The 13,582-nt window shown below is 48.1% G+C and overlaps 1 protein-coding gene across 2 annotated transcripts in view; it reads left to right on the top strand.

Moving 5' to 3' along the window:
- Positions 1-13,582, top strand: part of LOC125623041 (ephrin type-B receptor 5) — a 131,902-nt gene that overhangs the window by 28,578 nt on the left and 89,742 nt on the right. For both annotated transcript variants that reach the window (XM_048821883.2, XM_048821890.2), the window contains exon 2: positions 7,110-7,337. In XM_048821883.2, coding sequence (XP_048677840.1) covers positions 7,241-7,337 — 97 coding nt within the window. In that variant the 5' untranslated portion in view covers positions 7,110-7,240. The remainder of the gene's footprint in view (positions 1-7,109; positions 7,338-13,582) is intronic.

The raw sequence follows: 13,582 nt of genomic DNA, 5'->3' as shown, positions 1-13,582 counted from the left end.
GTTCCTCTGGGGGGTGTGGGGGGAGGGATAGCTCAGTGGTTTGAGCATTGGCCTGCTAAACCCACAGTTGTGAGTTCAATCCTTGAGGGGGCCATTTAGGGATCCGGGGCAAAAATTGGGGATTGGTCCTGCTTTGAGCAGGGGTTTGGACTAGATGACCTCTTGAGGTCCCTTCCAACCCTGATATTCTATGTTCTATGATCTATGACTGACAGGTGGAGTTTTCCCCAACAGCGCTCCCCAGACCCTCAGCCCTTCCCACCTCCTCTGCCCCCCAGGGAGTGACTGGAGAGACCCAGACTGTTACTTGATATCGGGCCTTCTACTTTGAAATCCAGGGCTGTGGTGCCACCTTCTGTGACCCAGCCCCTGTCAGGCTAGGGGGAGTGAGAGAGTGGGACTGGGGAATCAAACTCAAGTCTCCTGGAGGACACTACTCAGTGGAGGCACCAGGCTCAGCTGCCACAATGCAAGGGGCACCAGGGACTGGTAATCCCTCCTCCCCTCTCTACCCTGCTCAGTTAAATCCTCAGAAAACCCAGAACTTAAAGGAATGGCCACATAGACACCTGGTAAAGGTAATCCTGTCTGACCCCCAGCTCCTCTCCAAGATGCTTTTACGGTAGCTGAACAGGCTGTGTATCTTCTCCCCTCCTTATGCCCCCCTAGTCCCTTCCTGCTCCCCTTACGGAGTCCCTGTGCACAGAAGGGATATACAGAGTGACCCAAATGCAGGGTAGGTATTATGTGGCTTTGGTTTTTGAATGGAAATTTTTGAGTTTTCCTTTCCCTCCTCACATTGCGGATGAGCTGCTCAAGCCCAGGTCACATTGGGGTCGAATGGTAGTACTGTGCCCAAATTCCTCCTCCAATCCCCAGTTTTGTCCACACTCCCCAAATAGCTTAATATTTCTGGTCAGCACTGAAAGAGTTAACGCATATATTTTAAATTGACATCATGAGGCTTCTGAGTTAATGTCCCACTGAGGTGAATGGAGCAGTTTGCATTTTTCTGTGAATTATGGCTTCAGGCTGTCTACAGACTACACTGCAGCAAGGATGCATCTGGAAATTTATCTTTTAAATCAAAAGGGTTTATTTTAATAAAAGCTTAGATTCAGGGGAAACTGATGAGGCTGGCAGAGAAGTGCTAGTGTACATTTCCCTGTTACTATCCTTGTCAATCCACCTCTTAGCCACAAGCACACACAACAGACCACACCTGGTCTGGAGAAGTCCCACACAGATTTGGCATGTGCATAGCTACATATACATGGCCTCAAATAAGCCATGCAACAATGAGTGCGATGCAGGTGGGCAGAATTCAGATGAATAACTGGCACACACCTGAGCGCTTATTCCAGCTCCGGTAGAAACACTAGTGCCACTGATAGTGGGGTGGGGGGTGGAGGGGCTCTGGAATCAATGTGAGCTTGCTCAGCACTGCTTGTGCTCCCCACCTACTAGCATGTGTTGTTGTTGGGAATGCTTGAACTCGTCTGTGCACTGAGTGGAGAAGCTGCTGCAATGACATTGACTGCATGAAGTGGTGTGTTGCACTGCTTGCCACTGAGATGATGTAAAACAAGGGTGGGCAAACTTTTGGGCCCAAGGGCCACATCTGGGTGGGGAAATTGCATGCAGGGCCATGAATATAGGGCTGGGGCAGAGGGTTGGGGTGCAGGAGGGAGTGCGGGGTATGGGAAGGGCTGCAGTGTGCAGGAAGGGGCTCAGGGCAAGGGGTTGGGGCAGAGGAGGGTTGTGTGGTGTATGAGGGGGCTCAGCAGGGGGTTGGGGTGCAGAGTGCAAGAGGGGGCTCAGGGCAGAGGTGCGGGGAGGGCTCAGGGCAGGGGGTTGGGGTGCAGGAGGAGTGTGGCAGGGGTCTCAGGGCAGAGGTTTGGGTGCAGGAGGAGTGCAGGGTGCAGGAGGAGGCTCAGGGCAGGGGGTTGGGGTGCAGGGTGCAGCAGGGGGCTCAGGGCAGGGTTTTGGGGTGCAGGAGTGGTGCAGCAGTTTCTGTGGCCCTGGAGGAGTGGTCGCAGAGGGCTCCGCGTGCAGCCCTCACCTCTGGGTATCTCCCCTGAAGCTCCCATTGGCCAAGGCTCCACGTTCCCGGCCAATGGGAGCTTCGGGGCAGGTACCCATAGGCGGGGGCAGTGCACGGAGGCCTCTTCCTCTCCCCCGCCCCCCCCCCCACCAACGAGGCTGCAGGGATGTGGTGCCAGCCGCTCCCGGGAGCAATGCGGCACCTGCGGTGCCACGGGGGTGGCAATCCCGCGGGCTGGATCCAAAGCCATGACGGGCCAGATTCGGCCCACGGGCTATAGTTTGCCCACCCCAATGTACAATATTCACACACCAAGCTGCTTTGTGACAGAATTCAGAGTAACAGCTGTGTTAGTCTGTATTCACAAAAAGAAAAGGAGTACTTGTGGTACCTTGTGTATGCATCCGATGAAGTGAGCTGTAGCTCACAAAAGATTAAATAAATTGGTTAGTCTCTAAGGTGCCACAAGTACTCCTTTTCTTTTTGCGAAACCCATAAAGGAGTACTTGTGGCACCTTAGAGACTAACCAATTTATTTGAGCATAAGCTTTCGTGAGCTACAGCTCACTTCATCGGATGCATACTGTGGAAACTGCAGAAGACATTATATGCACAGAGACCATGAAACAATACCTCCTCCCACGCCACTCTCCTGCTGGTAATAGCTTATCTAAAGTGATCACTCTCCTTACAATGTGTATGATAATCAAGTTGGGCCATTTCCAGCACAAATCCAGGTTATCATACACAGTGTAAGGAGAGTGATCACTTTAGATAAGCTATTACCAGCAGGAGAGTGGGGTGGGAGGAGGTATTGTTTCATGGTCTCTGTGTATATAATGTCTTCTGCAGTTTCCACAGTATGCATCTGATGAAGTGAGCTCTAGCTCACGAAAGCTTATGCTCAAATAAATTGGTTAGTCTCTAAGGTGCCACAAGTACTTCTTTTCTTTTTGCGAATACAGACTAACACGGCTGTTACTCTGAAACCTGTCTTTATGGGTTTGCACTGGACTCCTTTCTGGTTGCTCTACTGGACAGAATCATTAAAGCAACTCTTCCCTCCAGAAGTTTGAGGAGACTGAAGAGCCATTTCTCTTTTTGGACACTGTCTAATTCCCAGCACCATCTGGGAACTAGAGGTCATTCAGGAGTTAGGGAGCTATGAGCATTGGGGCAATACAAGAAGCTTGTTATGGAGGAGTTAATGCAAGAGTGATTGACAGTGGGAACAGCCCATTATGAGTGGTTGGGAGAGAGGGAAGCGGAGCAGGGAGGCACTGAGGGATTCCACATTGGGAGGTTCTCATTTGGGCTGGCAGAGTGGGAAGGATAGGTGAATTAGAGAATTAGATCTGAACTGAATATCCTTGTGGGAGTGGTAAGAAGGAGCTGCATGGGTGACCAGGACGGGTGTCTGTCTGTAGTAGTGAAGGGGTGGGTGAGAAGCTGGGCTAGATTGAGGTTGCTGAGAAGTAACGGGTAGGGTGACCAGATGTCCCAATTTTATGGGGACAGTTCTGATATTTGGGGCTTTGTCTTATTTAGGTACCTATTATCCCCCACCTCCTGTACTTATTTTTCACACTTGCTGTCTGGTCACCCTAGTAACAGGAGGGTTCAGTACTGGAAGAGGTGTGTGCAGGACACTTAGGATGGAAGAACCAGGAGATGGTCAGGTCTGGGTTTCCAGCAGGAGTGGGAGGAAAGGGCAGGAGACTAAATTTGGGATTAGGGCCTCAGTACTCCTCAATTTCTGAAGGAAATGCTTCCTCCTGCCATCCCATATATATACATGGCCCCCAGCCATAACATCTTCCATTGTCCTTATTTTTGGGCCAGCATGTTGGCTGGGGGAAGAGATAGCATCTGAAATGTGCAGGTATTTACATTTTTGCTGCTGTCTAAATCAAAACCAGCTTTTGGGATTAGCCACAATTTATTTAAGGGGGAAAAAGAATTTTCCAACCTAATCCAGACTGACAAAGGGATGTGTGCTGCCAAGTAAAGAGCAACGCAAACTCATTGGGGCTAGGAATACTGAGGAAAGCAGTATAAACTAGGCAGATAATGTACCCTACAGATGGGTGGGGAAGGAGAGTGGCCATTTCCCCAGGCCAACAGTGGGTCTACTTCTATCAGTTTGTTTCAAATTCTGCCTTATTCCTGATAAGAATCTTCAGTCACATTTTGTCAATTTTCCCACTATTGCCTGTCTGACCCAACACTGAGACTGAGATCTGGTGGTTGGAACAAGGTCAGGATTCCTGGGTTATGTTCCCAGCTCTGCCACTGACTTACTGCATGACACTGGGCAATTCACTTCACCCGTTGGCCAAAGTCAGGCCTGATAGAAGTGGATAAAATTCCATTGGTTTCAGTGGATAGTTCTGCACTTAACGCCTGGGTTGAATTTGTCTTTGTTCCTCTGTTTACCTCCTTGTAAAACAGTGGTCACAATACTTACAATATCTTCCTTTCAGGGGTCTGCTAACATAGTAAAGTGCTTTTAGATCTTGGTATTAAAGACTGCATAGGAGAACAGAAGGTTATTATTTTCAGCTCTCTACAGCGTATTCTCCCAGGCATTGCCAGTCAAGTTTTAAATGGCTCAAGCAATTGATCTTTTACCACTTCCCTTGGGGAGACTATTTCACCACAGTCTAATAGTTCTCACTGTTATGAAATATTTCCTGATTAGCCAGCCTGAAATATTCCCCTTTGCTCTGTTTCATCCCCTTGCTCTCTGGGACCCCTGCAATCAGCTTCTCTCCTTTCTCAGTGTTTACACCTTTATAAGACTTGGAGCCAATTACTGTATTCTCCTCACCCCCACTTCCCAACACACACATTTTAGTCATTTGTCCCAGTTATATTTAATTAGTTCTGTTTATCTCTCCTCACAAATCAGTCCCCCTGAATCATGCTTCTTGCTTTTCTCTGAGCCCCCTTCAGTTTTCCTATATCTTCCTGATGTTTGGGGTGGCTCTAATCCAGGGGTGGGCAAACTATGGTCCACAGGCTGGATCCGGCCCGCGAGCCACACCACATGGCTCAGTCCTGCTCCAGCGCTCTGGCTGGGGTGCTGGGTTGGGGGCTGGACCACACAGCTTGGCCTCGCTCTGGTCAGGGTGCTGGGTTGGGGGCCAGACCACGCGGCTCGGCCCCGCTCTGGTGCTCTGGCCGGGGTGCTGGGTCAGGGCCGGAACATGTGTTTCGGCCCCACTCCAGCTGGGGTGCAGGGTCGGGGGCTGCACCACATGGCTCCTGGAAGCTACGGCATGGCCCTGCTCTGGCGACTACGCGCAGGGGCGGTGCCTGCAGATGGGGCAGTGTGCAGAGCTGCCTGGCTGCGCCTCTGCATAGGAGCCGGAGAAGGGACATGCCACTGCTTCTGGGAGCCACTTGGAGTCTGCATCCCCTGAGCCTCTCCCCTGCCCCAGCCCTCGATCCCAGCCTGGAGCACCCTCCTGCACCCCAAACCTCTCATTCCCAGCCCCACCCCAGAGCCCCAGCTGGAACCTGCACCCTTCCTGAACCCCTGCCCCAGCCCTGATCCCCCTCCCGCCCTCCAAAACCCTCGGTCCCAACCTAGAGCCCGCACTCCATCCTGCACTCCAACCCCAATTTTGAGAGCAGTTATGGCCCACCATACAATTTCTATTCCCCGATGTGGCCCTCGGGCCAAAAAATTTGCCCACCCCTGCTCTAATCCCTTTGGATGCAGCATTCTAGTGCAGTTTCACTAGGGCTGTACAGGAAGGGACACTCTCCTCTTTGTCTGGTGATGCCTCTTTCTCTCACACAAATAAAGCAACTCAAATTCCACTCTACTACCCGACCCCAAATTTTCCACCCTCTGCTCCCCCAGACTTTCCCTCCTGCTTTTCTTTCCTCACTGCTGGATCTGGAGATGATCCCTGCATGCCTGGCTCTTCTAATTGCAACTCTGCCCTCCCCCCTCTAGCCCAGCCATTTCCCCTCTTTCTGTGTTCCCTGAGAACCTTGTCTTTCTACTTAGCTTACGCTTGACTGTCTCCCTGAAGTGCCTTTTGGAATGCTACATGAATGGTGCCCTAAAGAAACAAAATGTATTGTTTCCTATGAGTAACCTACATGTGTCCATGACATTTATGTGGAGGGATGGGGACTGAGCAGTGTTTGCTGATGGTTGGGCCCAGAAGGACCTGGTGTTACAAAGCTGTTGCACTGTGGTAGGCTGAGTGAATCCTCTTTGTGATGCCACTTTCTCAGTATGGCTGCTGCAGGTGTGTACGGTGCCTGACGAAGGATGGGCTTTACAGACTATCTTTATACAGAGAGGCAGCACAAAGTTTTGGTTAAAGGCATCAGACTGGGACTTGGGTTCTTTCCTTGGCTGTTCCACACTTGCTGTTTGACCGAGAGTCAGTCACTTTCTTTGCCTATTTCCCCATCTCGGAAATGGGGATAATGCTTCCTTAGGTGCCAGAGGTGTTGTGGGGCTAAAACCATAAATGTTTGCAGGGATAACTGTCCTGAAGCTGAAATGCATCTATCTCTGGAATGAAATGTGTCAGCAGTCTTACACAACAGTGTTACAGGATCTGAAAAATAATCTTTCTCGTTGAAACTGCCCCTGGAAATTCTAAGGAGGCAAAATGCAATTACGTGGGCTGGTATTTGGAAAGGGCGCAAGGTTTAACCGCTCCACTCTTTTTGAAAAAGTGCCATGGGATGTTTCCAGTGATTGCAAATGGACAGGGCCTTGGCCATGCAGCAACAGTGCTCCCTAGCACCATGCTGTGGGCCTGGGTCAATACTGACTCAGTGAAGCACTCCCTGCTGAGACAGCAGCATCTGCAGGAGTCTGGAGGCCTCCTAAACCACTGCTGAGGCATGGGGCATGAGGAGGGGGGAGGGGCAGTGCTGTCATTGCATGCATTCAGTCTGATATAACTCTGCAACTATGGGTCAGGCACAGCATGTGCTGGGGTAGGGTTGTGTTTGGAACTTATGAAGCTGCCATGTTATAGCTTGAAATCGTGGCTACCTGATTTCCTTTCTTCACCTTCTGTCTCTCCAGAGTCACCCCTGTTGTGTGGAGACACTTGTGCTTTGGCTTGGAGAGGCCCTGACCCACCTAACACCACCTTGGAACTCTTGAAGGGAGTGGGGGGTGTTGTTTGGAGATGGTGGAGTCCCTGGAGAAGCTACATGGATCTTAACGCTGCCTTAAGGGCAAGGAGAAGAGCAGTGGGAATGGGTTGGCTGTGGCTGGTCTGTCTGTTTCACCTAGCCGCCTCACTGGAAGGTAAGAGCAGGTTTTAGTTAAGGTAACCTCTTTCTAAAGCCTGAGGAGACTGAATGGCTCAGGGGGTGCTGGGGAGCAGGCTATGGAGCTTCCAGCATGCTAATCTGTTCTGCTTCTGCTCCAGATCAGTAATGACCAAAATGCGTCCCTCTCTGATGGGTGTTCAGTGTTTTATGAGTCGTGGAGGGTCTTAGTCCAGTTCTTAGTGGGACAGGCATCCACATTGCAATAAGCACCAATAGCATTATTCAGCATCCCTATTGGCTGTCTTGGCAGAGAGGCCAAGGTCTGCATTGAGACAAAACTCCCCTTTTGTTCCCAGGGGTAAGGCAGTTGAGGGGGGGATTGGTTAGAATGTGTGGGATGCTTGTATTGCTATTGCCCATTGTGATGTTGCACTCCATATGTTTTATTGAAACATGCTTTATGAGTATGTATCTGACATAATTGGAATATGCTTTAGGCAAAAGGTCTCTTGTAAGGTATCATTACAAAACTTATAATCTACTGAGTGTGTTCATCCTATTTGTATGCATGTATCATTCTTGTATCTGAAGCTAGAAATATGAAGTATAACTCTGAGGTCCTATTGTGATTATGCAAAGTGTGGGCCATTAATGGTGGTTTGGAATCTTGATGGCTCCCATCAACTAGGACAATTGGTTGTAAATGGCTCTGTTTACTTGCAAGTCTTCCTGTGAGTCAGGCCAGGAAGAATAAAGGCTTGGGGTCTCACAGGACATGTGACCATGTCACCTGGTACTGGATTCCATCTTAAACCTGGTGCTTTTTCCATTTAGAAGGAGGGGTGGGGACCCAGAGAGACAAAAGATTCCCGCCTTGTGCCAAAGCTATATAAGGGGGTGGAACAGAACAAAGGTGGTTCCAGTCATGAGAAATCCCCTAGTTACCACCTGAGCTGGAGCTAACAGGAACTGTACCAGGAGAAAGGATTGGGCCCAGACTAGGAAGGAGTCCAGTCTGTGAAAGAAGCTTATTAGAACATCTCTGAGGGTGAGATTTTATCTGTTATCAGTTTCTTAATGTATTCGGCTTAGACTAGCATGTTTTTGCTTTATTTTGCTTGGTGACTTACTTTATTCTGTCTGTTATAACTTGAAACCACTTAAATCCTACTTTTTGTACTTAATAAGATCACTTTTGTTTATTGATAAACCCAGCATAAGTGATTAATACCTGGGGGAGCAAACAGCTGTGCATATCTCTCTATCAGTGTTCTAGAGAGTGGATAATTTATGAATTTACCCTATATAAGCGTTATACAAAGTAAAATGGATTTATTTGGGGTTTGGATGCCATTGGGGTCTGGGTGCTGGAGATAGGTGACCTGCTGAGCAGTTTTTGGTTAAAGTCTGCAGCTTTGGGGGCATGAACCAGACCTGGGTCTGTGTTGCAGCAGGCTACTGTGTCTGGCTCAACAAGGCAGGGTTCTGGAAGTTCCAAGCTATCAGGGAAAATAGGCTCAGAGGTAACTTCAGCACATCAGGTGACCGTCCAAAGGGGATCTCTGTGACTGAACCCGTCACACCCATGTCATGCCTGTTTTGTGGAATTCAGTCTCCAAAGAGCTGATACTCTTCTATGAGACTGTGTCCATCGGGCTGCAATCAGCAGCTCTTGCCCATACGTTTTTTAACCACCATCCCCAAAATTGCAGACATGAGGGGAATGTTCTACACTGTCACCAGGGGGCAGTTTATGCTGAGCCACTGAAGGAGAGGGGGAGGATGGAAGAGGGAGAACAGGAAAAAGCAGGGAGGAGAAGAGTGCTGGCAGAAGGAAGGGCAGAAGAGAGTGTAGGTGAAAGGGGGGAGGGAGAGAGAGACAAAATTAGAGAAGAGGGGTAGAGATGTTGTAAACAACCCCCTTGTTTGTGCCAAGGAAAATCCCTGTGGCCACATATGTTCGCTGACCCGAACTGGTTTGTGATGAATGCTCATCTCTCACTCACACGTGAAAGCCTCTGGGGAAAAAAATAGGGAGTTGGAAAGCAGGACGGAGATGGTGAAAGAAAGATGTAGAGGGAGAGGAGGAGGGGGGAATGGAGGGTGGGGAGATAGGGAAGGGGAAAGGAGGACAGAGACTGGGGGACAAATGAAAGGGAAAATGAAACCCATATTTAAAGCATTGTCACTAAGATCAAGGGCAGGAAGAGACATGTCTTTATATGAAAGGGATGGGGAGAGGAGAGATGGGCCGAGATTTATAATATAAACTGATTTGGTGTGCTGACATGATTTCCTCTGATATAATAATGGAAGCCCCAAGCCCGGAGAGGAAGGTCTGTCTCTGCACTGAGCTCATAGGCTGTCCATGTGTCTGAGCCACCAGACCCTCCACACCCTGACTGAGGGGGTGGACGGGGTTTCCTACATACAGTACTAGCCCTTTAGATTTCACCAGAACTTGGGAACCTGCTGGAAATGGACACTTAACACCCCTGTAGTCATAGGACCAAAAAAAAAAAAGGGGGGGGGGGGAAGGGTTTGCTATAATAAGCCATAAATCCAGTGTTTTTATTAAGACCATGATTTTTTAGTATCTAGCAAAGTTATGAATTTAAGCTCCCAGGCTCATCTTTTGAAAGTGTTGCGTAGGTTTCCTTTGAGGATGAGGACTGATAGGTCAGATATATTGATTGCTTTGTGAAAAGTGTTCACCCACAGGGGAGCTGGTGTTCATGCCTTTTATCATTTTCCTGTATGTGTTCATTTGAGAGCACAGCGATTGTCTAGCTTCACTCACATAGTTGTTGTTGGAGCATTTAGTGAACTGAATGAGGTATACCACATGTTGTATACCTGGGGGACTTCTGCGCAAAAATTTAAAAATTCTGCACACAATATTTTAAAATTCTGCAGATTTTATTTGTCAAAATAACACTACATAATCACCCCAGTTTTAATTATTTTGGTAATTTATTTTAAAATACCTGCCAGCAAGTATGTCTGTATCAATACAGACACACATACAAAATTCCCCAGGAGTAGAGAGTTAAAGAAACCCCTATGACAACCCAATTTCTGTTTCTCTGCCTCCTCCCCCCCCCCCCCCGAGCCCAGTCGTGGGGCCAGACACCCACAACCCCTCCCCCGCAGAGCCCAGCCGTGCCCCCCCACCGATACACCCAAACCTCCTACCCCCCAAGCTCAACCACAGGGCACCCCCGCCCAGACTGCCCCCCCAGGTCCCCAGAACCCAGTCACGCCCTCCCCCCCAGCCCAGACACCTGCCCCCTACCCCTCAGAGCCCAGGGATCAAGAGGAAGAAACAGTCTCATGCTGAGTCCCCAGCTTGTGTGGAGTTTCCTGCATGCCACCGTCTCTTTCCCCCAGGGCATGCTGGAAACTGCAGCTGTTGGGAACCCTCTAGCTTCCTCCCCCTCCTCCCAGCAGTGTCTTCTATGAGCGAGCTGGGCTCTGCTGGGTCCAGCGGCCCCTAGTGGCGGCCAGCAGCACTTCAGCCCATTTCTGGGGGGGAGGAAATTCTGCGCACACATTAATTTCTGCAAAATTCTGCATTGCGCAGTGTAACGTGGCTGGTTCTGGCGGGGCCCAACTGAGAGTGCCAATTCAGGATAAATTGCTTAAAAGCAGGGCAGTTACAGCCCAAGGCTGGGGTTTCTAGGCACACCAAGGCAAACCAAACCAGCCAAACAGAGAAGACTTTGGTTTTACCCCACTGGCTAACCACAAGTCACACAAGCAATTCCCTTAGACACTCCAGTTTCCCAGTATCCCCAGCAGTGCCACTCGTTATGGGGACAAATGGTTATGATAACCAGTACCCCAGTAAAAGAAAAAAGGTTCTCTCAATCCCAAAGGACCAAGCCCCAGACCCAGGTCAATATACAAATCCGATCTTACTCACAAACCACGCTGTTGCCAATCCTTTAGAATCTAAAATCTAAAGGTTTATTCATAAAAGGAAAAAGATATAGATGAGAGCTAGAATTGGTTAAATGGAATCAATTACATACAGTAATGGCAAAGTTCTTGGTTCAGGCTTGCAGCAGTGAAAGAATAAATGGCAGGTTCAAATCAAGTCTCTGGAGAACATCCACAGCTGGGATGGGTCATTCAGTCCTTTGTTCAATGCTTCAGCATAGCAAAGTTCCTCCAGAGGTATGAAGCAGGATTGAAGTCAAGATGGAGGAGCTGCAGCAGCTTTTTATATTCTCTTGCCATGTGATCTTTCTTTCTTTGTTCCAGAGACAAGCTGTCTCTGAGAAACCTCAGAGTTCTCTCCATAGGCAGGTCCCTTCATACCTTGCTGAGTCGCAAGGCGTGTCTGCCTTCTCTCAGTGGGTCAATTGTATAGCTGATGGTCCTTAATGAGCCATCAAGCAGGCTAGGCAGAGCTGACACCAACTTGTCTGGGGTGTCACCCAGAAGCATAGCATAAGTTTGAAATATAGACAGTATATAGCCAATACTTATATCTTTAAATACAAAAATGATACATGCAAACAGATAGCATAATCATAACCAGCAAACCATAATCTCGTCTTAGACACCTTATCTGACCCCCTTTATACAAGATTTGGTGCCACAATAGGACCTTGGTTGCAACAATGTTCTATATGGTCCCAGTTCTATATGGTCCCTGCGGAAAAAGACCTAGGGGTAACAGTGGATGAGAAGCTGGATATGAGTCAGCAGTGTGCCCTTGTTGCCAAGAAGGCCAATGGCATTTTGGGATGTATAAGTAGGGGCATAGCGAGCAGATCGAGGGACGTGATCGTTCCCCTCTATTTGACATTGGTGAGGCCTCATCTGGAGTACTGTGTCCAGTTTTGGGCCCCACACTACAAGAAGGATGTGGATAAATTGGAGAGAGTCCAGCGAAGGGCAACAAAAATGATTAGGGGTCTAGAACACATGACTTATGAGGAGAGGCTGAGGGAGCTGGGATTGTTTAGTCTGCAGAAGAGAAGAATGAGGGGGGATTTGATAGCTGCTTTCAACTACCTGAAAGGGGGTTCCAAAGAGGATGGCTCTAGACTGTTCTCAATGGTAGCAGATGACAGAACGAGGAGTAATGGTCTCAAGTTGCAGTGGGGGAGGTTTAGATTGGATATTAGGAAAAACTTTTTCACTATGAGGGTGGTGAAACACTGGAATGCGTTACCTAGGGAGGTGGTAGAATCTCCTTCCTTAGAGGTTTTTAAGGTCAGGCTTGACAAAGCCCTGGCTGGGATGATTTAACTGGGAATTGGTCCTGCTTCGAGCAGGGGGTTGGACTAGATGACCTTCTGGGGTCCCTTCCAACCCTGATATTCTATGATTCTATGATTCAGTTCAAGTCAATAACGTCACACGCAGTGGCACAGAATTCCCCCAGGAGTAACAGTGTTGTTAGAGGCATGTGTAGAACCCCTGGATCTTGGAAGTATATTGTGGGTGGTGTTGATCGTTGAAGGTGTTTCTGGTAAAGTTTGAAAATATAAGGAATATATAATATAAAGAATCTCAAGTCTAATCTTTGTTGGTTTTAGAATGAATAATTGGAAGCCTCAGATGCTGACTGTTCTTTCTCATCTCTTAACTCGGTGGTTCTCAACCAGGGGTACGCAGAAGTCTTCCAGGGGTACATCAATCAATCTAGATAATTGCCTAGTTTAACAACAGGCTACATAAAAAGCACTAGCAAAGCCAGTACAAACTAAAATTTCATACAGACAAAATGAGAAAGTAAGCAATTTTCAGTATTAGTGTGTTTTGTATTTTCATGTCTGATTTTGTAAGCAAGTAGTTTTTAAGTGAGGTGAAGCTTGCGGGTATGCAAGACAAATCAGACTCTTGATGGGGTAGAGTAATCTGGAAAGATTGAGAGCCACTGCCTTAACTAAAGGTGTAGGGCTATGTATATCAATCTTCAGTGAAGAGACTTTTTTGTTGCTGAATGTTTTTCAGGCATTTGAGTTAGATTTAAACAGCCTGAATATGAATCACTTTCCTTCTCAAACCAGGTTTTGCTTGAATGGTCATAATCCTAGTATTCTACAATCATGGTAAAAGCAGGGCAGACAAGACCTTAATGTATACTGAATAAAAAATAAAGGAAAAAAATAGGAAAATAAGTGTTATGGCTTTTGGAGGGAGGAAAAAATAATAAAATGTTCAGGCCTTTCCTTTATACATCATAAAGAAGTAAAAAAGAGCAAAGAATAAAAACCCAATATATATTTTCCTTTGAGAGTGCACTTCTCTGGGTAGAACTGG

This window comes from Caretta caretta, chromosome 1 (assembly GCF_965140235.1).
Source record: "Caretta caretta isolate rCarCar2 chromosome 1, rCarCar1.hap1, whole genome shotgun sequence".
Taxonomy (NCBI): domain Eukaryota; kingdom Metazoa; phylum Chordata; order Testudines; family Cheloniidae; genus Caretta; species Caretta caretta.
This window is presented reverse-complemented; position numbering and strand designations above follow the sequence as displayed.